The sequence below is a fragment of the Balaenoptera borealis genome (assembly GCF_965194805.1).
Source record: "Balaenoptera borealis genome assembly, chromosome: 11".
NCBI lineage: Eukaryota > Metazoa > Chordata > Mammalia > Artiodactyla > Balaenopteridae > Balaenoptera > Balaenoptera borealis.
In genome coordinates this window covers 636721-663167 of record NC_138868.1, presented here as the reverse complement: position 1 = coordinate 663167, position 26447 = coordinate 636721, and the positions used below count along the sequence as shown (strand labels likewise).

General features: G+C 54.7%; 1 protein-coding gene across 5 annotated transcripts in view; it reads right to left on the bottom strand.

Annotated features, from left to right (window-relative positions):
* The window catches only part of AP2A2 (adaptor related protein complex 2 subunit alpha 2), a 63222-nt gene that overhangs the window by 17419 nt on the left and 19356 nt on the right, over positions 1-26447 (bottom strand). For 3 of the 5 annotated variants that reach the window (XM_082341981.1, XM_082341984.1, XM_082341982.1), the window contains exons 2-7: positions 19783-19851; positions 11426-11568; positions 9842-10035; positions 6702-6831; positions 3591-3692; positions 412-520 (exon numbers count right to left, since the gene is read on the bottom strand). In XM_082341981.1, the coding sequence (XP_082198107.1) occupies positions 412-520; positions 3591-3692; positions 6702-6831; positions 9842-10035; positions 11426-11568; positions 19783-19851 (747 nt within the window). Of the gene's footprint in view, positions 1-411; positions 521-3590; positions 3693-6701; positions 6832-9841; positions 10036-11425; positions 11569-19782; positions 19852-24579; positions 24614-26447 lie in introns of those variants that run through there. The other 2 variants (XM_082341983.1, XM_082341985.1) reach the window with 2 other exon arrangements.

The window sequence follows — 26447 nt, the reverse complement described above, 5'->3', positions numbered from 1 at the left end:
GAGGCAATTTGGAAGTATTGAACACAAATTCTCTTGTGCATTCTTCAACCAGGAAATTCTATTTCTAGATACCTATCACACTAGTCAAACGTAACGTTTTAGAATAAAACACGAACATAACAATATCCGTGATGTGTACTTTAAGGTTACACAGATTGTTAACAACTTAGGATGTAAGGTGTCAAACAGTTTCCAGAATTACTCATAAAAACAGAGATCACCCCGAGCCGTACCAAAATTGTGATTTCTCTACCAGCTGCTGGGGAAAGCCAAGAGCCATGGCAGCATCACAGAAAGATCCCGAGAACAAGAGCCAGCACCGGAGAGGACTTTAAAGATAGCAAACAAGAGACCTAACCCTAACGCGCTGCAGTAAACCCCTGCGGAGAGGCCTCTGCTGCACGCTGTCACCTGGGGGCGGGTAGCACTGCAGGAGCCGCAGAAGTTTGACCGACAGCCAGGGAGCCGGGACGAAATAGTACGTGTAATCCTGGAGGTCTGTGGAGGCCGACGTCACGATCTGCAAAACAGCACGGGGGATGAGACACCGTGGGCAGGTGTGCTGAGAGCGTGCGGCGCACCTGTCTGTGTCTGAGGGGCAGGAGCACAGCCGCCCAGGCCCCAGGAGGAGCCACTGTGCGATGACGCCCCTCCCCCGCGGGACACAAACCCTGGGCACCGGACCCTCGAGAGCGCCACAGCGACCCCGCCCTCGGTACAGCGTTCTCGGAGCCTGGACTGGGAAAGTGCATTAAACGCAGAAGGGAGGCCTTCGGTCCCGGCCCTGCACCCACACCGCCCCGAGCACAGGCCCCGCCGCGAGCTGCCCAGGCCCGAGAGCAAGCGGCCTCCCATCACGCTGCCACCCGCCTGTCCCACACAGTCTGGGCAGGACAGACACCCTCTCAGCCTCCTGAACACGGGACTGTCCCTAAGGCAGCACACGCCCACCAACACGCAGCCCGGCGCCTCCCCACGTCCTGCGTCTGGGAGCTCGGAGCGGCTCCTGTCATAAAGCTCGCAGTGGAGACACTAGGTCATGAGTGACCTGAGACACGGCCACTCCTGCAGTGGGTGAGCTCCAAGCCGTGTAAAGCACTGACAAGACCAGCAGAAGCGGGTGCGGGCGCACCAAGTGGAAGAAGGACCGCGCCACCGCGTGGACACAGCCGGCCAACAAAGGCTGCCTTTCGAATACGTCTCATGCAGCTAATGCCACACTTAGAGACAAACTTACAGCTTTAAATGCACACAATGAAACAAATACAAAAACAAAAGCATTGAAGAATTCATCTCAAGGGTTCAGAAAGAGACTGGCAAATTAACCCAAAGAAAGTAGAGAAAACAATAAAGATATAAGCAGAAAGTAATAAGGTAGAAAAATCAAAATAGGACCAACAAAGTCAAAAGAAATTCTTACACACTTGATGAGATTAATCAAGCAAAAAATGAAAAGGGCAAATATCCAGCATCAAAATGGAGAAGAGAGACCTCAATATGAAGCCGACACACAGAATAACTTCCTGCCAATATGTCTGAATATTTACACAAGTTAGCAAATGTCAAGAATTGAATTTGAATTGAATGCATAATTAGAAGTTGTCTCACAAAGAAAACCCTAAATTCAAATGGCTTCACCAGTTAATCAATGATAAAAATGTTAGCAAAGATATAGAAAGGAATTTCCTTAATGTGGCAAAGAGAAGGAACACTGACAAAACCAGCCTACGTCGTACTTAACAGTGAAACATCATAGACCTTCCCCCTTCGAGAGTAGAAACAAGACACCAATTATCCCTCATGTTCAACACTGCAGTGGAGGTCCCGATTGGAGCCATAAAGCAGAAAGTATAAACAAATATGGACTGGGAAAGGAAAAAAACTGTCATGGTCCACAGACCACATGATGGAATACGAGGAAGACCCAAAGCAATCCACGTATCAATTACCAAAATTAATAGGTGAGTTTGGCAAAATTGCCAACATCAAGAGCAATAAACAAAAACCAACTGTGCAAACCAGCATACGCTATTGTATAATAACATTTACAGGGTGTCATTGAGAACAGCATTTTTTAAATAAAGTATATAAAGACAAGACGAATAAAAAATAAAAGAACCTCTACTCGAGAAGTTGAAACATTTTTGAGAGAAATTAAAGATTAAGTAAATGGAGAGAAATACCATGGTCATAGATTGAAAATCTCAATACTACATAGATTTGAATTCTCCCAAAACTGACCTACAGGTTAAAGGCAGCCCCAGTAGGATTCTGTTGAGTGGGGGAACACTGGCCCCACGAGGCATCAAATTAACCCAAAGTCACACCACTGGTGCAAAGATGTACAGAGAAACCAAGGGAGTGCAGCACAGACTCAGCTGCTGGTGTGGGACCAAGGGGCAGCACAGAGCCTGCGGGGAGGAAGCAGCACCACACAGAGACACCTGTCCCAGGTGGATCGTCGCCCTGCACGCGAGCCCTCAGACAGGGAACAACTTCAGACATGTAAGGACACGAAGGCATCAGCCATACAGGAAAGGATTAGTAAGTCTGACTATATTAAAATGTGGAATTTCTGATCATAGAAGACTTCATAAGAGACTGAAATGGCAAGTTACAGAGCAGGACAAGATTTTTAAACAGAGTAGGCTGAACCATACGAAGCTGGCATTTTTGTAGATCAATAATGGTTAAAAGTTGGCAATTCTGTTTGGTTCAACCCCATCTAACCAACAAAGTGCTCATATCTAAAATATATAAAGGGGACTTCCCTGGCGGTCCAGTGGCTAAGACTCCTCACTTCCAGCACTTCCACTGCAGGGGGCCCGGGGTCGATCCCTGGTCGGGAACTAAGATCCCACACGCCATGTGGCGCGGCCAAAAAATAAGTAAATATAAATGTAAAAAGAAATACGAAATTAAGGTAAATTAACAAAATAAAACAAGAACTTCTATAAAACAATGAAAAAGACAACGCCATGGGAAAGTGGGAGAAAGACTGGACAGGCTCTTCACAAAAGAAGGTATTCCAAGAGCTAGTAAACGTGCAAAGCTGCCCAGCTCGTAGGTAATCAGGAAAACGCAGACCAGATCACAACGCGAGAGGGCGCCCAGCGCTGGGTGGGGCCAGGCTCCTCAGTCACCTCCGGGGGAGGGCTAAGTGCTGGACAAGACAAGGCGCAGGCGGGCGGGGCACAGACGCTGCACGGCAGCAGGGACCAGCCGTCGGCGCGCGAAACAATTCGCCAACTTCACGTGTCGAGCAAAGCAAGCCAATCACAAAACGACATATGCTATGTGATCTTGCCACACAAAATTTAAAGCGCAGAGCTGAATGCAGTTTGAGGACGCTCCCTCCCCGTAGCGGGGCCAGGGGCTGAGCCGCCCCGCTCTGTGCACTCTGCTGCGCGAACAGGGCACTTCTGACAAAAAGGTCGAAAGAAAAGCCGATCAGCTATTAACCGAGACACGTCCACCCCTGAACTTACAAACTGACCCAAACCTCTTGCATTTCAAAAAGTACATATATTAATTAAAGAAAATAACTAAGACCAAAACCCACCGAGTTCTGTTCCCCTCGACGGACTTACTCTGCTTAACCTGGAGACGGCCAGAGAGACAGAGGTTTTAAACTCTTCCGGGTTCTTCTGTGCTAAGGTGGTGATGAGGCTGGCGGCGGCGGTCACCACGCCCTGAGAGGAGACACACACACATTTAGATGCCAAAGCTCCTGACGACACCCCCTCATTTTAAACTCATTTTCTAAACAGAACTTTAAACTCCGAGGAACAAAGGTAGAGGCAGCCCAGGGCCACCTCGGGCCCACTCTGATCAGCTCTCAATGTGCTTAGAAAGCGAGGTGCACACATAGGTTGTTTTCTTGTTCTAGTTTCTCTCTGAAAACCGGGAAATCCAGCACCCCTCTAGCCCAGACCCTGCCTCAGTGAAGGCCAGTGCGGGGCAGCGGCTCCGGGCCCCAGTCTCCACCCGCCCATCGCCTGCCTCTGCACTCGCTGCCCCAATCTAGATCATTCCGGGTGGGCACACCGTGTTCACACTCACATGAATCTTTACAACCCAAAACTGAGATCGTGTAAAACGGCAACTGAAAAGCCCATTCTTCCCCATTTTGAAGAGTGGTCCAAGCCGTGTCTCTGCCCTCTGTCCTGGAAGCACCACCGGGCCCGGATGAGACCCGACCCTCCCCACGGAGCCCCGCGGCCCCTGGCCTCAGCACACGGGGACCTTCCACGCAGCCCAGGGGAGTCTCTACCGACGTCCTGGGACACTAGTATTTACTCCCAGTAACTCACGTCTCCTGGAGGGAGACACTGGCTAAGTAGAGAAGGTCTCTTGCAAATATAAGAAAGAAGAGACAAAACGAATGACACCCATTGACGAAAACGGGCGTAAGGATGCCAACAAAGCTCCCTCGAATCATCACATAATCCCCCCAGTCCCTCCCCCTCCCCCACTCCTGAGCAGGGGGGAGAAGGCGGCAGAGTTTCTGCAGCGAGGCGGGGTCAGGCCTCACCAGAGGCCGCCGCCGTGCTATTCTCCCGTCGTTCTGATGGAAGCGCGAAAGCCACGCTACAGAAACGGACCTAACTGGCCTCACTGTCCGCTTCTCAGTGGGCAATAAGGGCCCAACACAGAGCTTTAACAAACAGGCATTTGCAACACGCGGCTTCCGCAGGGCAGAGTCTCTTTCACCGTGGCTTCTGAGTGTTTGGGACACAGCCTGCTTCCCCAGGAAGATTCACCTGCGGGATGAATCAGGCAACATTCTGACAAAAGTCAGTTGGGGCTGGTTGGCTCCCGAGGCGCCGTTCCTCACGTTCCCTGCGCGCCCGGTGGGTCTCCGCAGGAAGGCGGTGTGAGGAGAGGGCTGGGGGCCCACGCAGCCGTGGCTCTGCCGGCCCCCAGCCCCCCACCCCCGACCCGGGCCGCCTCCTCTCCCTGCTCGGGACACGGCTCGGGCCGCGCAGGACTCAGGGCGGGCCAGGCCTGGCACAGGGCTCCGCGCGTCACAGCCCTCCTGCCTCCTCGGCTGCTCTCAGAAGGGCTTGCTCCCTCTGGGTGGGCGAGTGACACTCTTCCTGGGGTTTCCTGACCTTGAGACCAAAGAAGCCAAATCTCACGCCTTTGGTGGCAAAGTCAGGAGGTGTGTGACACAGAAGCCACGGCCCCGCGGAGGACAGAGCGCAGGTGCAGAGAGCAGCAGAGGTGAAGGGAGAGCTGGCCGGCGGGCACGGCCTCACCCTGGGCTGGCTGAGACGCCCCTCCACCTCGCCCAACGCAAGCTGGGCTCCTGTGGCCTAGAACCACAAAGGTGCCAAGCAGTGCACCCGGCCACAGAGCGGGTACGTGAAAATACAAAAGCGAACGAAACAGCCGGGCACAGAAGCGTCAAAGGAGGAGAGCCTCCTGGCCGGCGAGACACGGCTCCGCCACCCTGGAAAGCGCTCGGTGTGGACGTCGCTGGCCTTGGGCCTCGGCACCTGTCGGCGTGTGGCTGCAGAAAGCTCCCCCGACAAGGCAGGAGTGATGACAACTCCTGGTAAAATGCCACGAACCGTACCCAAGAACGCCTGCTCAGAGCACTGGGCCGCGTCCCCGCCACACCTGGGCTCTGGACGGCCCTGCCTTGCCGTCGGCTCCGGGTTCAAGCCCGGACCTGTGCGAAGCTGTCCAACCTCTCTGAGCCTCAGTTTCCTCGTCTGCAAAACTGGAAAATGCCCCACGGCCTCCAGCCTGGCCTCCCGGCTCCACGGCAGGGCCTGAACCCGAAGAGATGGAGCACGGCCCGGCCCGAGGCCCCTGGCCCCGCAGCACGGCCTGCAGACGCCCCCTCCCCTCCGAGGAAGGGCTGCCCTGTGCAGACTCGAACGTTCCCGGTAAGCGTCGGAAACGACGGAGGGGCAGCGCGCCGGGCAGCGCAACAGGCGAGCCGCCCAACCACCAGCTCTCATCTCTGAGTCGACATGTGCCAATGGGTTACTTTTCATTTAATCTTTAAGGGAGATTTCTCTTCTGGGAAACAACGGAGTAACCAGCTAACGTGCTAACATCTATCAGCTCAGCAGGAAATTCTGTGTGGAACCTCGATTCTCTCGTTTGTACAACGGGATTCCGGCAGGACAAGGCCACTCTGACCAGCGTCATTTCCTACTCGGCCCCGCCTCCCGGTGTCAGCGTGGACAAGGGCCCGTGACTCACGGCCAACCACAGTCACCGAATGGCTCCACGTCTCCCTGCCCTGGCCTGCGGCGCGGGGAGGGCGCGGGGAGGGCGCGGGGAGGGCTCGGGCCTGGCTCAGGCACCAGCTATGTGCACTAGGCAGCCTGCACGCCAGAGCCCGGGGGGCCACAGGACGGCCCTCTGACAGCCTTGAGCAGGGTGCAGACAGGCACGCCTTGTGAAGCCCTCAGTGGACGCGGGGTTTCCAGAAGATGCTGGGCTATGCCTTGTTCGTCCCTGCAGCCGGCAAGCTGGAGACCCCCCAACGCCTGGGGACCGGGTGAGCCAGAGGCCCTGTCTAGCCCACCCTGTCTGTCCTCAGGGCAGGGGCTCCCGGGCCTGATGGACGGGTCGTGGACGTCGCCCCAAGCATCCGGAGTCACACGCAGCTGCTCGCACGGCGCTGGCCCGAAAGAGGCTGCTCCACGGGAGGGGCGGCAGCCTGGCCCAGGGGCACCTACCAAATGCTGGTCGTTGAGGAGGTGCACCACGCGGGACGTCCAGTCGCCCATGGGGACGAGGTCGGGGGACGTCCTGTACAAGCGCAGCAGGCACAGGGCGGCGCTCTGCTTCACGCTGTCCATGGCGTCTCTGCAAGGCAGACAGCAGTCACTCCTGTGCCCAGCCGGCGGCCCGGCCCAGAGCCCACGGACAACCGCCAGAGTCACCACGGGAGCAGAGGCGCACCCGTGCGGGGGCTGCAGGGACACTCAGGGCAAGGCCGCTTCAAGCTCTCCACGCAACAAGCTCAGGCCCACCTCCCGCGCTGGGTCTCGGTGGGGACCACGCCTGCACAGTGACAGACAGCCGTCCGCTCGAGGGGCCGCCTCCACGGACGTCGCCCCGAACACGGTGGACGGGAAGGGGTCCTGCCACCGTTAACCTGCCCCTCGCCGAAGCAGCGATCCCCAAGTGCCGTGCACGACCTCAGCTACGCAGGCTGACAGCTAACGTTCCAAGGACTGATTAACTGAATTACAGTATTTTTTAAGCTCACTTAATAACACACAGTCCAAAGGGGAGAGTATCAGAGAGCCTTGCACGGCCATGGAGCTGCGTGTCCACCTAGAGATCTCCTCCGCTACACGCCGGGCGGGCGCGGCAGCACACGGGAAGGCCCGGGAACAACTGCAGCTACGCCGGGCGAGGGGCGTCTGGAAGGTTTCCTGCCCTGGTTTTCGTGCTGACCGAGGACAGAGGCGGCCCCAACGCTGTTTCCCCTCCCCCCCTCCCCCTCCTCCCCCTCCCGAGCCCCCGCCCAGCGCTGCCACGCAGCCAGGCGAGCAGCAGGCCCACCGAGGAGCGCTCCGGACGGACGAGGCCGTCAAACTACGCCTGAGGAGAACCTGTCCACGCCCCCAAGTGCTGACAGAAGCAGTGGGGTTCCTGTTCCGTGGAGGGAAGAGCCGGGTCTGGGGGCTGTCATTACCATTTACCTCCTTTTAGCTTTTTTGTTCCTAAATAACTCCCAACGGATATGACAAACCCCTAAACTGCCCCCCATTCCATGCCAAAGAAAAATTCCTTCAGTAAAAACCTCTCTCTCGGATGTAAACCCTCTGGGGAGCAGGGGGAGACGCGTGTCCCTCTCTCTGGCCCCGCGCCGCGTGCACCAGGAGCAGCGGGCAGCGGCAACCTCCAGGCCTCGCGGCCTCCTGGGCGTCTGCCGTCTGCGCCCACACACTGCGGCTGAAAGAAGCCGGCCGGTTTCTACCGCGGGGCCTACCAGCTGGCGGCCCACCCTGCCCGTACAGCCTCTCCTGGTGGGAACACCGGAGGACGGTGCGAGGCAAGGAGACCGCTGCCCCCTGAGCTTCAACTCTGTCTCCAGTCGGGGCCCAGAGCTCAGTCCCGGCCTGGAGGGCGCCCCATCGTCCCTCCCTCCCCGACCTCCCGGCTCTGCCCGGCCGCCCTCAGCCTTGCAGCTCCACGCCCGGGCACCTCCGTCCCCACAACTCCACTTTGAGTCTATTGGGTCGCTGGATTTCAAGCGTTGGTCGTTTTTTTCAAGGAGGGCTTGCAGGTCCACACAACCTGAGCTTCTGGGGGGAAGAGCGGCTGCCTGTGATGCTGACGCTGAGAGAACGAGGCCGGCTCCCTGCACACCCTTCGCGATCTTCCTGCTGCAGGCTCTCTTCCCCACCTTGGGTTCGGCCCCTCCAGGCTGTGTCTCAGCACGCACCCTTCTGTGTCCGTTCAACCCGCAGTGCAATCCACCCTTTACTTCAGGGAAGTGTTCTGGAATTATCTGAACACTTGCAGAGATTACCTCTATTTTACATTTCACTCATCCAACAGGTATGTATTTACCGAGCCCAGGGAGCTTGCTTCTGAAAGCAGAGACCGGCAACACGCAGCCAGATTAACTGTGCCCCGGGCGGGGGCGGGGGCGGGGCTCGGGTGGGCGCAGGGCTGAAGGAGGGGGTCCGGACACAGCCGCCTCCTGACCGCCTCCAACCTCCAGCCCCGCCTGCCCCTCAGGCCCACTCTGATCACACCGCGTCTTTCTCCCACCTCGGTGACTTGATTCTCGGGGCACCCGCTGTGTTCTCTGCGTCTTGCGGTTCACAGGCATGTAACGGTGTCGCCTTGGTTCTCCACGTGCTTGCTCAGCTCTGCCACGCCTCTCCTGTGCTCGTGCTACTGGGGGTCCACCACCTCTGAGCTCTCACGTCCGGGAACGCTTTTTCCGTCAGGCAGTCCCGCGGCCTCTCTTCCAGCCTGGCTCCTCCAGGCCTGCAGCCACACAGCCGACGCTCCTTGGGCCTGTGGCCACCCTGCCACCGCACTGCTTCTTGCTCACGGCCAAGGTGCTCAGCCTGGCACAGCTGCCACCTCGGGCTGACCATTCTCTGTGCACCGTAGGGGGTGTAGCTGCATGCCTGGCCTCCACCCGTGAGATGCCAGGAAGACACCCGTTGTGGTGACAACCAAACGTGCTGGGGCAACAGCACTCACTGAGAACCCCGCGTCTACACCACGTGCTCTGGCGAGGTGTGGGCGTGCTTCCCGACACCCCCCGGCCTCTCCACGGCGCTGCCCGCGGGTCGTTCCCGCGTCCCCGTGGCCAGAGGCACTGGGAGGTGCCGAGCCCCGCTCCATGTGCTCGCGGGTCGTCCCAGAGAAGCCAGTCCCCTGAGTCCTGACGCGTCCCCTGGGCTGGGACCCCTATCCAGCCAGGCGTGCCGCCCGGGTGTGGGCTCTGGCTCACCCTCCCAAGGCGCAGAGCGTCCTGGAACAGGACGGGGGGCACGGCAGAGCCCAGCCCGGCACAGCACTGTTGGAAACTCTTCCAGACCTGCCTGCTCAGCCCGACTCGGCCTCCCTCCAGACTGGAGAGGATGGGGGTGCGGGGTGCTGGGAAGTCTCAGGATTGGGGTGCGCGAACGCTTCTGGGAAAGGGCGAGAAGGGGCCCCGTGCCCGCAGGACGGCCGCGCTCCCTCTGCCTGGACGGAAGGTCCACCTGGCCTCCCCATCTCCCCACCACGTAAGACGTGAGACGGGGAGGTTAGCGCACTCCGTAAATCCTTCAGCAGTCACGCAGTTGATCTACTTAACATGAGAGGTGGCCACACTCTCAACAGGGCACCGGACACATACCCGGCTACGAGGATTTTAGGGATCTCCCCCGCGAACGCCTCGGCCATCTCCCGGCTGCCCACGTTGGCGATGCAGTGCAGGGCCAGGCCCGTGAAGGTGGGGTTGCGGCTGCCCAGGTCGTTCTTGACGGCGTTGTTGATCAGGCGGATCAGCTCCGAGTTGGAGTTCACCAGCACCGAGATGAACAGGTAGCCCTGGGTTCCAGAGGGGCGAGAGAGCACAGCGCTCGCGACGGCCCGCGCGCCCCACACTCCAGGCAGACGTGCTCGGCCCTCAGCGAGCCCCAGCACCGTCTCAGTCTGCTTGGGGCGCTGCCGCCGGCAGGCCACGGAGGACCCAGCTGCCTTCCGCTGAACGTGCCAGCTCTGCCCCCGGATTCCGCCGCGAACGATTCTGTGGGACGAACCTAAGAGGCACTGTCCCCACCGGCATCAGACACCTTGGTGCTCCCCATCCCACTCACTCATCCACGGGGACCTGTGCTCACCACGGCCTGACCAGGACGGAAAGGCCTGCCTCAGCTGGAACAGGGACACTATGGTGATTTCCAGCAACCCGGCTGACTGCCGTTCTCCCCTCTCTCCACTCCGTCTCTGGGCCCCAGCTTCCGCTTACCACCAGGCCAAATTCCAGCCCCTTGTCACCCCCACTGTCCACGCCCTCCCCACGCAGGGGCACGCTGACCTCTCAGCCCCTGTCGGTCTCAGGAGGGGCTCGCCTCCTTCTCTGGGTTCCAGCCGCTCCACCCTTCCGCGTACGCGCCTTGACTGGGTGCTGCTGCTCTGTCTGCCCTGGCCCCCGGTGCACCCCTTGGCCTCAGTCTCAGCTCAGGACGGCCCCCCGGAAGCACTCCCTATTAGCCACCCGCCTCTCAGGGTCCGGAGGGTTCTACACGCCTCTTTCACTGGGCACTGCCCACAGCTCTATTCTCTGTGTACGGGGCTGTCTGATGCCGTCTCCCCCCTGGGACAGAGCAGGGTCCACACCTGCTTATGGGCATATGTCCCCAGGGACCCCCAGCACACTGCTGGGTCCGGCAGACACTCGATAAATTCCTGTTGAGTAAATACCAATACTTAACAGAACTCCTGGGGCATTTAGGGTATTTTTTCACTTTCTGTAAGTTAAATTTTTGGACAAGAGGAAAATGTTACTTTGTAACACTCAAGAAAACATACAAATAACGTTACTCCAAGAGAATGCAGGGCTACAATTACAAAGCCTGGGGTGGGCAGGGCCCAGGCACCCGGCCAGCTGGGAGCAAGGCGAGGACCCCTACCTGCCCTTGGCTCTCAAACCATGTGGGTGTGGGGCCTGGTTCAGAAACAGGCAGTGGCCGGAGGGGCCACTGGGTGAACTCATCTGGGACACGCATCAGCAAGGCGCTGAGGGGAAGGAAACGCTCTTCTCTGCCCTCTAAGGCGGACCCATGGGAAACGGCACCCCTCGCGTCAAATGGGGGTTTGGTGCAGCTCCCGCCTAAACCCACGGGAAATCCCCAGACTAGACGGAAGGTGCGGAGAAAGAGCAAGACACTGAACGGCCACCTAATGAGAAGAAACCCCCCCGCCCCCGCGCACTCACGATCTGCTTCTCGGTGTATCTGTTGGAGCTGAGCAGGTTCACGGCCTCCATGTGCCCAAAGTCAATGTCGTGGCCCAGGAGGAAGATGAAGAGCAGCTTGCACACATACTTCTTCTTGCTGTAGCCGTCCAGGGCCTTGTCGCCTGTGGAAAGGAGGCGGGGGCAGGGCAGAAACAAGACAGCGGGACATGCGGGGCCGGCCTCCAGGAGGCCAGCGTCGTGCGTGCACGGTGTTGCTAAGCCAGGTGCTGCACGTCGGAATCCTAATGTCTGGCTTCCCTGACAAAACAGAAGCCAGAACCCCTGCCTGGCAGCCGGAGCGCGGCCTTCCCAGGACGGCCCCGGGGCCTCACTCCCACCCGCCACAACCTTGCCAGGGCCACCCTGTCTTAACCAGCAGCTTAACCTTTTAAACACGTTTACTAATTTAGGCAGGCAGGTGAACACATTCTAAATAATCTTTCATTACACCCAGTTTTAGAACAAATCACCCACCCTAAAAGTCGCACACAAAAGGACCAGAAGGGCTTCTGTGTCTTCACCCTAATCACAGCACGACTACGCCTCTCACAGGAGACCACAGCAAGGCGGCTTCATGACATGTCGCTGGCAGAATATAAGATGCCATTTTAAAAAGGACCACTAAACACTGCCATTTTAAATACCAGAGGTTCTTATTTCCCCCGAGAAGTGTAAGACGTTCCTTAGCAGACTACAAAGATGACAGCCAGAGAGTCTGGCCGTCTTCCGAGCTAGGCATCACAGTGACGCCACTGCCACGCCATCAAGGGCCGGACACGGGAACCAGGACGACAAGGACAGCAAAGCTCCTCATGGTAAGGGGTCAGGTCGCTCGTGCTCCAGGGACAAGCGCTGGCCGACCTCAAAGCGCTGCCTAGAAGAAAGACCCCCCACCAAGATTTCCCGGGGTGACAGTGGATCACGAGTCAGCCAGCCAGCTGGACACCTTACACTGGGGAGCTCTGAGAAACCCTCCCTCCTTCCCAGCAGCAAACTGGCATATGGTTTAATGACCAAACAACATAACGTCAGACCAGGTCTGGCTCCCACCCCCACCCCCACTCGCTCATCTGTCTGCTGCACTCGAGGAGCCCAGCTCTGTCACTTCCTGGCTGGGACCCGTCCCCGTCTCCGTGGGACAGCATCTGCAGACGCAGGACACGCAGCCCACGGCAAGCAGCAGCCCCCCATCTCCTACCCACCCGGCCACCCCTCAAGAACCAGCCTGAGTTCCATCACCTCTGGAAGCCTCCTTTGACAAGCAAGCCAAAAGTGCCGCCCCCTCCTCTCACCCCCTGGAGAGTGGTCCCTGCCACTCAGAGCCCAGGGAACGGCTGGCCAGACTGTGTGCTGGATGCGGCCTGGAGGCCCAAGGGGCTCTTTCTCTGCTGCTTCAGGACCTGGACCCAGGGTCCCTCCCACAGCCCTGCCCAACGCTGGGAGACTTACAGATGCACGCACTTGAAGGCCAAGCGCACAGGAAGGTGAGGGCCACAGCGCAGGCAAGAACAGTCAAGGGTCTCGGCCCCGGTGCTGCCGTGACACGGGATAAGAGCCAGTGTCTCTAGGGAAACGCATCTGAGCCCTGGTGACCAAATCCTTCTGGAGGACTTTTAACTGTGATCCTTTTTCACCCTTTCTCTCACTGAGACTGGCGTTCAACCCTGACCCTAACCCTCAATGAGTATCTTCTCATGTTCAAAGAAGTAAAAAGACTAAGATGCCGAGGATGGACAAGGAGGGCGCCCCTGTCGTTTTCTGGAGCTCAGTTGAAGCACCCCGTGGGCTGTGAGATGCTTCAGAACTGCTGGCACCAGGGTATTAACCCTTCCCTCCCCGGCATCCCCACAGACCTGGGTGTCTTCTTCATTCTCCATAGCGCTTAACTGAATTCAGTCGTTAAAAAAGGGAAATGCAAATTAAAACCACAGTAAGGTGTCACTGCACACCCACTAGAAACACCAAGATTTAAAAGATTAACCATACCACATGCTGGTAAGAATGTGGAGGGACTGGGAACTCACACACGGCTGGCGGGGGCACAGAATGATGCAGCCACTCTGGAAAACATGTGGCAGGTTCTTAAAAGGTTAAACATCCACCTTCCACGTGGCCCGGCCACTCCATCCCCAGGTCCCTTCCCAATGGGAATGACACGAGGCGTACACACAAGTCCCGCACACCAGGACCCACGGCAGCTCCACGCCTAGCCGTCAGCACAGGAACAAACCCAGACGCCCACCCTGGCGAGCCAGCACACCGTGGGGCAACCCACCACGACGTGGGCAAACCCCAAACGCAAACGCAAGTCACAGCAAGCAGACACCAGAGGCCTCCCGCTGCCCGATTCCTTTCATGAGAAATTTCTAGGAAGAGCAGAAGTGCGGTGACAGAAAGCAGATCAGGGGCTGCTGGGGGCTAGGGAGGGGGTTAGGTGCAAAGGGACACGAGGGAACATTATGGGGGTGGGAATGTTCTCTGTTTTGTCTGTGGGGGTGGGTGCACGAACACATGCATTTTTGCCAAAATTCAAAGCGCACGCTTAAAACAAGTGAACTTTATTGTGAGCAAATTGTACATCAGAAAACCAATTTTTAAAAAATTACTCTGTCAAAATATCCCAGGAGAAAAAGAAGAGCAAAAGATGAAAGAACACGGGCAAGGGGCTTCCCTGGTGGCGCAGTGGTTAAGAATCCGCCTGCCAATGCAGGAGACATGGGTTCGAGCCCTGGTCCAGGAGGATCCCACATGCCGCAAAGCAGCTGGGCCCGCGCGCCACAACTACCAAGCCTGCGCTCTAGAGCCCGCGAACCACAACTACTGAGCCCACGCGCCACAACTACTGAAGCCCACACACCTAGAGCCCGTGCTCTGCAACAAGAGAAGCCACCGCAACGAGAAGCCCGCGCACTGCGGCAAAGAGTGGCCCCCACTCGCCACAACTAGAGAAAGCCTGTGCACAGCAACAAAGACCCAACACAGCCAAAAATAAATAAATAAAATAAATAAATTTATTTAAAAAAAAAAAAAGAACATGGGCAAAATGACGGCAAGCGGTGAAGCCAGGTGACGGCCGCCAGGCGGGGAAGGGAACAGCGCCCCCCCATACGTATACGTTCGCGTTCCCTCGATAAAATGGGGTGGCTTTTCCAAGTCTTTCTATACCTGTAAAAACATACATTCTTTACGGAAACGCTTTTTATTCATCTTTCTACCCCTGGCACCTGTGACTGAGTGAGCGCCCAGCAGTGAATGAGCAAGTGAGCGTCTGTTACCTGGTAAACCTCCGAAGGCCACCAGCCAGAAGACATTCTCCCACCTCTGGGCAGGACAACACAACAGCTGTTCTCTAGAGGTTCCAAGGTTGAGGGCAGGCCCACTACAGCCCTAATGACCTCCCACTCGGCGGCTTCCACAAGCAGGCCGGCCGGGCTGGCGGTGTGCAGAGCCGGGCAGGGTGGGCGCCCCACCCACAAGGGGCTCTGGGCCTGCCCGGGGAGACGAGCTTAGGCTAGAAGGTGACGCCACGTCCTCCCTCAGCGGTCGACAGCGCACGTGAGGGCATGGCCCGGCTCTGTCAAGGGCAAGGCTTTCACACGGGCGCTGCCCTGAGGCCCCGGGCCCTGCCCCAGCGTCACCACCTTTGTGTGTCTGCCGTCAAGGACTCCACCAGATGCCACGGCCACCTGCAGCCTGTGCACTCACCTGCACGCCCACTTCACCTTTCCTCTGTCTGCGTCCGGGACCATTTGTCTCTGGTCCGAAGCACATCCTTTAGACTCTCCTTCAGCACAGGCCTTCTGATGGGAAACTCTCCTTTTCTGTCTGGCAAAGGTCTTTTTTAGCCTCATTCTTAAAGGACATTGTTAGCCAGCTGCTACTGTCCAGCACTTTGGGACCATCCTCCGCTCCGCTGCCCCTCGTCCCTGTGACAAGTCGGCTTCCACGAGGCCCCTGTGAAGACGGCCCATCTCTTCCCCCTCTGGCAACTTCAAAGATTTCCCGTCTTGGGTTTCTGCATTTTCACAATAGCGTGTCTAGGTGTAGATTTCATCTTATTTATTTATTGTAACTGTGTTTATTGAATCTGAGGTTTAGTGCAGTTCATGAATTCTGGAAAGTTCTGTCACACCAGCCCCCCTTTCCTCCCAGGAGGTCACTTAACCCTGCAGGCCTCTGGACCACACGCCTGTGTCTCTCACCCGCTCTGCTGCTTTGCATTCAGGACGGGCTGTTTCCTGACCCATCTTTCAGAACACGCCTGTGGTTATAGCCACCCGAGTTCTTCATTTTAGTTCTGCATCTTTCAGTTCTAGAATTTCCATTTGGTCTTATTTCAAAATGTGCTATGTCACTTTTCATACTTCCCAAGCTTCCCACTGAACTTTTCCAGTTCGTCCTTTATTTCTTTAACCACAGTAAACCTAGTTCTTCCCTGTAACCGGAACCCGGCCTCGGAGGCCCCTGTGATGCTGTTCCTGCCGTCTCTGCGGTTCCTGCTGTGCAGCCTTGACTCTTTGCGTGCCTGACTGTCCGTGACTGGGTGCTGGACAACATCCTTGAGAAGCTACCTGTAGGAATCACTCAGCCTGTGATGGTAACCTCTTCCTCCAGAGCACTGCGTGCGAAGTCCCGCTGCAGGTCTGGGGCAGGACGGGCTCGCTCCCGGGTCTCTTCTGCCCTAAGGGCACCGCCTTTAGGGCCTCAGTTTAAAATGGAAGAAGGCCTCACACTGTGGGCTCTGGGATGACTCCCCTCCTAGACCCCAGCTACTCAACCTCAGCGCTGGGCCTCCTCAGGCCAGCTGGTTCTGGGGGGCTGTCCCGTGTGCAGTGGGGTGTCCGGAGGCCTCCCTGGCCTCCAGCCACTAGATGGCAGCAGCACGCCCATCCCCAGTCCCGATGGCCTTTGTCCCCTGGGGGCAAAATCACCCTGATGGACAACCGCCCCTCTAGACACTGAAGGTCACCCAAACCAGGCTCTGTTTCAGGGCTGCTCCCCTGGGGTTAGCAAACTCCCTCCCGGCACAGAGAGACGAGTGCTCTGCTTGCTTCCGTGGGCCACGACTTCTCTTCTCTTCTTGCCCTACGATGCTTTCAAGATTTTTTTAATACCGTGTCTCTTTTTAAGCCGCTTCCAGTGGAAGAGTTGCTTGAGGTGTGCGCTAGCCGACGTGGCAGCTTCAGCCGCATGGGGCTACTGAGTACTTGGCCTGCACTGGTCTGAACTGCATGTGTTCCATGCGGGACGTTCCAAAGACCGGGCATGAAAAACATGTAAAATATCTCAATAACCTTTTCTACGCATTACATGCTGCAATGATAATATTTTAGGTACACTAGATTAAATAAAATATATTAAATTTAGCTTCATCTGCTGCTTCTTACTCTTTTTTAATGTGGCTACCAGCAAACTGAGAATTCAGCGTGTGCCTGCGTTTCCGGTGGACAGCACGGACGGAGAAGTGCACGTGCAGCCCCCAGAGCGCATACTTCTGAGAACAAGGAGTAGGTTTTCCCTTGTCTGCTGCCACTCGGGGCACACACGCTCCATAAATGCCAACTGGTTAACAGAGAAGAGCGAGCCTCCTTCCCTACCCAGAAGGGCTCAGCTGAGACAGGCTCGGGGGCAGAAGAAACTACAGAAGTCTTGTTTGTCCCCAAACATTTAAAGACAGTTTGAAGATTCACCCTCTTCTAACCACATGGTGAACATCTCTTAGGCGCTGTGTTCCTCCCCAGGAATGCGCCCGTGTTTCCACACACACGCACACAGTTGCAGCAGCGGACACCACCCGCCCCTTCAGCGGAGGCCTGGAGGTGCCAGGAGTGGGTCAGCTCTGTCGGGGTCAGGATCTGCCTTCCTCGGCTTACGAGCCACGGCCAAGCAACGTCCCCAGCCCGTGCCAGACCCTCTACCAGGCAGTCTGCACTCTGAAGCTCCCTCGAGGGCTAGTGACAACGCTGACAGACCAACACCTCTATCTGCGGCGTCCCCTGCCTCCAGCCAACCTGCTTCCTCTGTTTCTAATCCGCGGTGTCACTCTCTAGTCAATCTTCCGTCCTCCAACCCCATCGCAGGGCCTGCTTCACAGAGAACCCAGCCTGAGGCCATCAGCACACCATTTACCGGCTGGGAAAAGAGGCGCAGAGGGGTTAAGTCACTCAACAGGGTAACCCAGCTAGTAACTGGCTATCAGAGCAGGTGCGAGCTGGGGGTAGTCAGGGCAGCCCAGCTCTCACCACCACATTATACGCCCCCTTTCAGGAAGCAGTGGACGTTCCAGACCCCTCACCAGAGAAGATACACAGACGGCAGATGAACACGTGAGAGGATGCTCCACGTCACAGGTCATCAGGGGAATGCATATGATAAAATATTATAAAATGCATATGATAAAATGCATATTATAAAATATTATAAAATGCATATTATAAAATAGTGTGTAGAGACACCTCTACACACTATCGCAGCAGCTCAAATCCAGACACTGACGACACCAAATGCAGCGAGGACGTGGAGCAACAGGAACTCTCGTCCAGCGCTGGTGGGGACGCGAATGGTGCAGCCACTGTGGGGGACAGCTGGGCTTTTTCTTACAAAATTACACATACCCTCACCATGTGATCAGCAATCATGCTCCTTGGTATTTACCCAAAGGAGCTGAAAACTTACGTCCACACTAAAACCTGCACACTGATGTTTTTAGCAATTTTATTCATAATTGCCAAAACTTGAAAACAACCAAGACGTCCTTCAATAGGTGGATGGATAAAGAAACTGTGGTACACTGGACAGTGGAATATTATCCAGCTAAAAAGAAATGAGCTGTCCGGCCACTAAAAGACATGAAGGAACCTTAAATGTATATAACTAAGTTAAAGAAGGCAACGGGAAAAGGCCATACACCATATGCTTCTAACTCTATGACATTCTGGAAAAGGCAAAACTACCAAGACAGTAAAGAGGTTAGTGGTTGCCAGGGGTCGAGGGAGGGAGAGGTGAATAAGGAGAGCCAAGAGGATCCTAGGGCAGTGAAAGTGCTCTGTGTGAGACTATAATGCTGGGCACTGTCGGCGTACATCCGTGCACACCCACAGAACGTACAACACGAAGGGACCCTAACGTGAAGTATCGATTTGGGGTGACGATGACGTGCCCATGTAGGTTCATCACTGTGACCAATGAACCGCTCTGGTAGGGAAGCAGATAATGGGGAGGCTGTGCATGTGTGGGGACGGGGTGGGTACAAGAAATCTCTGTACCTTCCTCTCAATTTTGCTGGGAACCTAAAACTGCTCTACAAAAAATTAAGTCCAAATTTAAAAAAATTTTTTAAGCAATGAAAGTTATAGACCACCCCCCACATACACACACACACACACACACACAAAACCAAACCATCCCACATACAATTTCAGAGTTTCACAGACCTTCTTAGCGGATCCTTGGGCCTGGTTAACAGTAAAGCATAATACCTTCCGAGGGCTCAGCAGGGGATATATGTTAGTAACAACTCAAATTCCACGAGTGTTCGCATCATCTGATCACACAGGACGTCCATTCTCAAACCCTGAAAAAGCTCCCACCCCAAGAAACCCTGTCTTCTGCTGCCCCCCGTTCCCTGGGGCTCGGTCCTGGCCCCCTCCTCTACTCATTCTTTCTGGGCAATTTCAGCCACTCCCGTGGCTAACGTCTGCTCAGAGACTTGAACGAGGTCTCAAATCTGTAAAACTCAACTGAAAAATTAAGGCTTAAGGGATTAACCGGTCTTTCATAAACATGTCCCAAGACTGAAAATCTACACTTGACAATTCCTCAAAGTGAGGGTGCTCAGGGGAGGCGCCCGCCCCAAATCCTGGCTCGCAGAGCGGCTGTCTCCCTGAGCGGATTCGACAACATGGTGCGTTACCCACTGCCGCAGAGGAAGACACATCCACGTTGGAAGAGCTTAGGTGACCGTGCAGGACTCCTACGCAGAGCAGTTCCCCCCCCGAGACGCACACCCCGCATCGGGTCCACTGGCTTACACGCTCCGGCACCCTGTGGAGCCGAGTCCGGGGCCGGGGGGAGACAGCCGCTCTACACAAGCGTCCTTCCAGCTCCAGGAAAAGGCAGGTCCCAGGAGGGGACCCGCTGTCTGATCAATTCTACACAAACCATCGAACGACTCCAGACTAACCACTGGCTTGACTTGAAACGCCAACAAAGCCAGGGCAGTAACGGTGCTGCCACCTTCACTTTGGTTTGAAGCGAAAAAGAAATAAAGATGAGATGAAGTCCCTACTTTATAAACTTGACAAAAGAACATTTCATGACAAAGATTCAACACTTACCTTTAAACTTTGATCTAATGTTTGCCAGCTCTTTGTTTATTCTCTTTATTTCTGCTTCTTTACTTTTGCCTAAAAAAAGAGAACACAAATGCATCTTGCTTTAACTGATTTCTAAACAAACACCCACTCCCTGACAAAATGGACACATCAGAATTAAATGCAGAATCACGGCTCTTAGGAGCCCAAGGAAAGAAGCAACCGGCCTCCACCTGAAGCCAGGCAGGAGGTGGGTGAGGCAGAAGCCGGGCTCTGACCCAGTCTGGTGCGGCCCCTCCCCGCCAGGACCGGCAAGTCCACGAAGCCCCCAGGGGAGAGGGGAGTTGCCACCCCACAGCACACGTTTAGCTCTGCCTTTTCGCCACAGTCCTGGACCTGGAGACTCTCAAAGCAGTGCTAGCTATCGTCATCAGCTACTAGTTTACTCCTAAAATTGACTTTTACTGCCACAGATAATTTTTAAAAGTATAAAGGTTTAACTACTGTAGGCTTCGAATTTTTTCTTTATGAAATTCACCAATCTACAAAATCTGATAGGTTCACTTTTATAATATTCAATGAAGTTTGGGAATCATCCAATACATTAAAAAAGGATGGAAGGTACATTAAACAAATACATGACAGTCACACTTCCCCTACGCCCTGCATCCAGTGCTAACTCGGCCTTCCTTCAACAAGTGTCGGCACGTGTGTTCCGTTTCAGCCCACCTTGACTAGGTGTGGCAACAGGCCTAGAGAGCAGAGACCATTTTTCCAGGGCCACACATCTCAACAAGTACTGTAAAAATGTAAGAAGCTGTTCATCACACAGGGCAGGTGAGTTGTAAGTTCACACTTGTGTAAATTTCCATCGCTTCTGGAAAGCAGGAATGAAGTTCACTATTAAAGGCCCTCCCCAGGCTAGCCCCTGGCTCGGTGACTCTATTCCCAGGGGAAGGAAAGGCTGCCACAGCAACCGCCCGCACTGGAGCACTGCCAGGCTGGGGCCTCACAGGTGCCCACACGCTGGGCTCGCCAGGCCGTCCTGCAGACTCGCCGCCCACCCGCCCAGCCTCCATCACTGCCGCTCTTGGAGCTTATCTCACCTCGCAGTGAGGCAACCTCCCACTCCCCAGGGCACTCCCACAACACATTATCTTTCACGACTAACTCGCTAATAAACAGGGTTTAACATCTGCCCAAGTGTAACGGAACCCTCCTTTGAGCCACTCCTACCCTAGAAAGCCCCTGGCCCAGACAGGGCACAGAGGCAGGCTACCCCCCAGGTGCTGTTCAAGGTGCCAGGACTTAGGTTAAAACAACACATCCTGCCCTCGGGAGCTGCCATTCCAAGTGGGGGGGAGGGGGGGGCTGCAGATCTTTAACAAAACAAGCCCGGCAGGCGGCTCTGGGGAACCAGGGGGGCAGCCAGGAGGGGACCCTGACCCTCCTTCTCAGCCCTGAGTGCCCTGCGGGGAGACAGCTCCCAGCTGTGCCCACTTCCTCATCTGGAAGAGGCGCCCCGAGAACCCAAGGGGGCACCGTGTACAGCAGCGGGCCTGATGCCCTGGGGCGGCGGGTTAAGGGCAAATTTTTTCTTAAGTTTTCCTGAAAAAGTAACACCTTTGCTGAAGTAGGCTTTTCTGACCTGACTGAAAGGGCCACGAAAACAAGGTCATGGGCGCCTCCTGCCCACAGCCTGGCTTGAGTGTGGACGGAGCACGGCGCACAGGAGGGCCCACGTGTGTGTGCAAGTGTGCGTGCCCGCGTGTGCACATTTGTGTGCGCGTGTGCTTCTTACAAGGGTGCAGGAACCTGTGTGTCTGTGCTGCTCTCCGGTACTCGCACTCTGCTCTACCCGCCCAAGCCCAAGGGAAACAGAGACCCCTGCGTGGCAGGAACTTGTGTTGTGCAGCGTCAAGACGGGTCCCATCCAGAGCAGAAATCATAAAAAGATTAGGAGGCGGTGGATAGGGGGCATCATGCTAAACAAACTACAGGGATCTATAGCTATTACCCGAGACTGGTAAATCACAAAATAAAACCAAAAGCATGTAGTTTGGAGTTTAGGGGTAACCAGCAGGAGAAACAGAAGCCAATGCATAAGCTGCACTCCCTCTGTGCAACAAGACCAGGGCTGGGCAAGAAGCTAGGGCTTTCCAACCAAAGCTTTTTTAAAATCAGCCCATTTACAGCAAACACACACACATCTGTTTCAATCAGGGGAGGTCAGGCTCCCCCAGAGGAGAGGCACAGGGGTCCGAGGACAAAAGCAGACTCTGATTCACTCTGCAACCAAGGGGAAATGACTCCGCATCTCTGAGCACAGCTCCCTCAAAAGGGAAACCACTAAAAGCCACAAGACCTCACAGCAATACATCTGGGCAAGGGGAGGTAGAAGGGAGAGCCCCAGACAGATCCGGGGGACTACACGGGGCGAAGCGTGAGCACCGGGGGCTGGCACAGTGACAAGGGACAGGGAGGGCCACAGAGGCCGGTGGACAGGGCCCAGGAGAGCCCGGAAGCACCGCCTGGTGAAGACGGTGGAGGAGGGAGTCTGTGCGGCAGGAAAGCCACCTTGGACCTTGCCCCCCACCCCTGCCACAGCCCAGAGGACGAACTCCACGTGAAACAAGCAAGTTACACTCCGCACAGAGACGGCAAGCAAGAGGCGGAAGAGCAAAGCAACACCCAGCAGACAGACAGCACACAGACCAGAGCAACACTGGGGCCTCCATCTCCAAACAAGCTGGAGAACAGTAAGAAAAACAGGGAAGACACTTAAAACTCCATAGAAAAACTCAGATGTTAGGTAAGAGAAATCAGGTAAATTAGAAATTTAAAAAATCATTTCAAAAATGCAGAATAAGAGGGACTTCCCTGGTGGTCCAGTGGTTAGGACCCTGCGCTCTCACTACTAAGGGCCCAGGTTCAATCCCTGGTCGGAGAACTAAGATCCCACAGGTTGCGTGGTGCATCCAAAAAAAAAAAAGAGGAATAAGAAACAGGAGGGCTTCCCTGGTGGCTCAGTGGTTAAGCATCTGCCTGCCAATGCAGGGGACACGGGTTCGAGCCCTGGTCCGAGAAGATCCCACATGCCGCGGAGCAACTAAGCCCATGCGCCACAACTACTGAGCCTGTGCTCTAGAGCCCGCGAGCCACAACTACTGAGCCCGTGAGCCACAACTACTGAAGCCCACGTGCCTAGAGCCTGTGCTCCGCAACAAGAGAAGCCACCGCAATGAGAAGCCCGCACACAAGAGTAGCCCCCGCTTGCCGCAACTAGAGAAAAAGCCTGCGCGCAGCAACAAAGACCCAATGCAGCCAAAAATAAATAAATTTTAAAAATAAATAAATTAAGAAACAGAAGGAACAGAAGAAGAAATAAACACAACAGAGGTCTGGAGAGAAACAGAAGATGAAAAGAATGAAAAGAAACAAAACTATTTAAAGCAAAAAGAAATGAATAAAGAGATAAAGGATACAGGAGAAAGTAGCAAATACTGAAAATGGACAAAGATGCAGCATGTGGACAGTAGGAGTCCCTGAGGAAGACAGCCAGCTGAGCAGTGCAACGGCCTAAAGCGCGTCATTTGAAAAAGCTTTCCTGAAACTAAACAAAGTAAATAAAAGATTTAAAACCACATAAAAAACCACACCACATACCTGGGAATACCGACCCCAAATAACACACACCAAAACATATTTTAATAAAACTATTGGACTTTAAAGGAAAAAAAAAAAAAATCCTGGGAATTTCCTGGCAGTCCAGTGGTTAGGACTCTGCACTCTCACTGCCAAGGTCCAGGTTCAATCCCTGGACGGGGATCTAAGATCCCACAAGCCACACGGCACGGCCAAAAAAAAAAAAAAACAAAAAAAAAAACAAGAAGAAAAAAAAAATCCTTTGAGGGCTTCCCTGGTGGCGCAGTGGTTGAGAATCTGCCTGCTAATGCAGGGGACACGGGTTCGAGCCCTGGTCTGGGAAGATCCCACATGCCGCGGAGCAACTAGCCCCGTGAGCCACAACTGCTGAGCCTGCGCGTCTGGAGCCTGTGCTCCGCAACAAGAGAGGCCACGATAGTGAGAGGCCCGCGCACCGCGATGAGGAGTGGCCCCCGCTTGCCGCAACTAGAGAAAGCCCTCGCACAGAAACGAAGACCCAACACAGCCATAAATAAATAAATAAAATAATTAAAAAAAAAAAAAAATCTTTTGAACATCTGGGAAAAAAGCAGCTGATACAAGGAAGAAACTCAGCTTTCCTCAGACCTCAGCCTGGCGCGGGCTCGGGTGTGGGCTAGACACCTGGCCCACCGACCGGACTATGCTGAGTGCCCTCACCACACAGGGGAGACAGGACCTCGGGGGCCAAGGACACAAGCCCACAAACGCTGGCCCCTGCTGGCTGGTGGGGCTGCTTCCACCCGACGGGGCGAGGCTGTGCCTGAGCGGCTGCCCTGGGAACACCCTTGGGAATCGCTCCCGTTGCCACACTCCCGTCCAAGGTGAGGCTTTAAAGAAAGTCGAGTATGGCCATGGGGGGCTGACACCGCACACAGATCAACGCGTTCAAATCAGACTTATGCCCGAAATTTACCGAACTGCCATCCTCCTCCAGGTGGTGAGGACACCTGGGAGAAACGCAAGCGCTGGGGCCCTGGGGGTCTTCCCCACCCCCAGTTCGTGCTCACTCAAGCTGCACTTCCCTCCCGACAGAAGCCCAGCCACCCCACACTGCTGGCAGCAGATCTAGCAATAAATCCGATCTTTCTAGATGAAGAATCAGCTCTGGGAGAACGGGAGAGGTCACTGCCCTACCCTGACTTCTGAAGCCCATTCTAACAGGGTAAAGGCATCAGCCAGAGTAGCTGGGACACGGTGACAAGTCTCGCCATGCCTGTAGCTTGACCTCTGTTCCACAGTGAAGAGGCTCTGGTCTCTGCCACCCTGTGCTGTCTCTACCTAAAACGCGGCAGGTCTGTCGGCCACAGAAAATACCAAGCTTCTAACAGGCAATTCCCACAGTGGATGTCGGCGCTCTGGTAGCTAATGAGTAACCTAGACTGTCCCACAACCACTGACCGAAAACAAGCTACAATTTGGTCCAGTAAATAGCAAAGAACGCACTCTAGGGGGACAAGCTTTGAAAAAAGCCCTTGGATTTCTAGAATGACCGCCCCTGGTCATTCTTCCGGAATAACATGCTGGTTGACGATTTCTTCTGGCCTGCAAGCTGAGCTCATCAACTGACAGGGCTAGTGTTCTGGGAACAGCCTGATTCCAGACAAAGGGCACAGGGGCCTATCACAGCTTATTATAACTAACACACCAAACCGCCAAAATCGCGCGGCAGGAAGTCTGAAATTTACAGTAAAATTTGGTCGAAATAAAGTTTAGTCTCTATATAAAATGATTTCACTGAGTAAGCCCAAAGCCCAAAACTGAGCAAACAAAAGCCTATTTTTGAAGGACGGTATCACTGTTAAAATGATACCGAAGGCGGTCAGCACAGCAGGAAGCAGAGCAAACTCTGGCAGCAAGCCTGCCCTGGAATGCCCCTCCGTGTCCCCAGGCCAGCAACCTAACCTCGCTGAGCCTCAGTTCTCCTTCTTCACATGAGGCACCACAGAGTGCTGTGATGAGGGCCGCACAGACGACCATCAAAAAGCACACACAGAGCAGCCTGCACGGGAGGCTGTCATGCACATCATCGGGACTATTCTCTCTGTTTTCTCTTTACTTGTGCACAGGAAGGATGGGCCTCCGAACAGAAAGCCTCAACAACAGCAGACTGGAACAAAAGACTGCAAAGAAGATTAAAAGCTGCTATGCCACAGAAGATAAAACCACGTTTGACCCTGACAAATGTTAACAGGTATATCTTATTTTAACAGCTTTAGTGTGATACAATTCACGTATCAAACAATTCACTCATTTAAATCACGTAACTCAATGACTTTGAGTATATTCAGAGTTCTGCATCCATCACCACTATCTAATTCTGGAAAATTTTCATCTCCCCCAAAAGAAACACCACACCCAACAGCAGTCATTCACCAACCCCTCCCTCCTCAGCCCCTAATCTCCTTTCCATCTCCATAGACTTACCTCCTCTAAACATTTCATATAAATACAATCTTTATATGTTCTTTTGTGATTGGCTTCTTTCACCACTTACAAAAGATAGCGTGATTGTTGTTTTTTTTTTTTAATATTTATTTATTTATTTGGCCGCGCAGGGTCTTAGTTGCGGCATTCGGGATCTTCATTGCCGTGTGTGGGATCTTTAGTTGTGGCATGCAGGATCTTCAGTTGCAGCATGTGGGATCTAGTTCCCTGACCAGGGATCAAGCCCGGGCCCCTGCATTGGGAGCTCGGAGTCTTAACCACTGGACCACCAGGGAAATCCCAATGATTGTTTTCAAGTATAGCGTTTTCAAGGTAGCATGAATCAGTACCTCATCCCTTTTCTCTGTTGAATAATACCACATTATATGAATATACCATATTTTGTTATCTGTTCATCACTTGATGAATTTGGGGCTTGTTACCACTTTTTGGCTATTAGGAATAATGTTGCTATGAACATTCGTGTACAAGTTTCTGTGTGAACGTACATTTTCATTTCTCTCGAGTGGACACCTAGGAGCAGAATTGCTGGGTCATATGACAATTCTGTGTTTAAC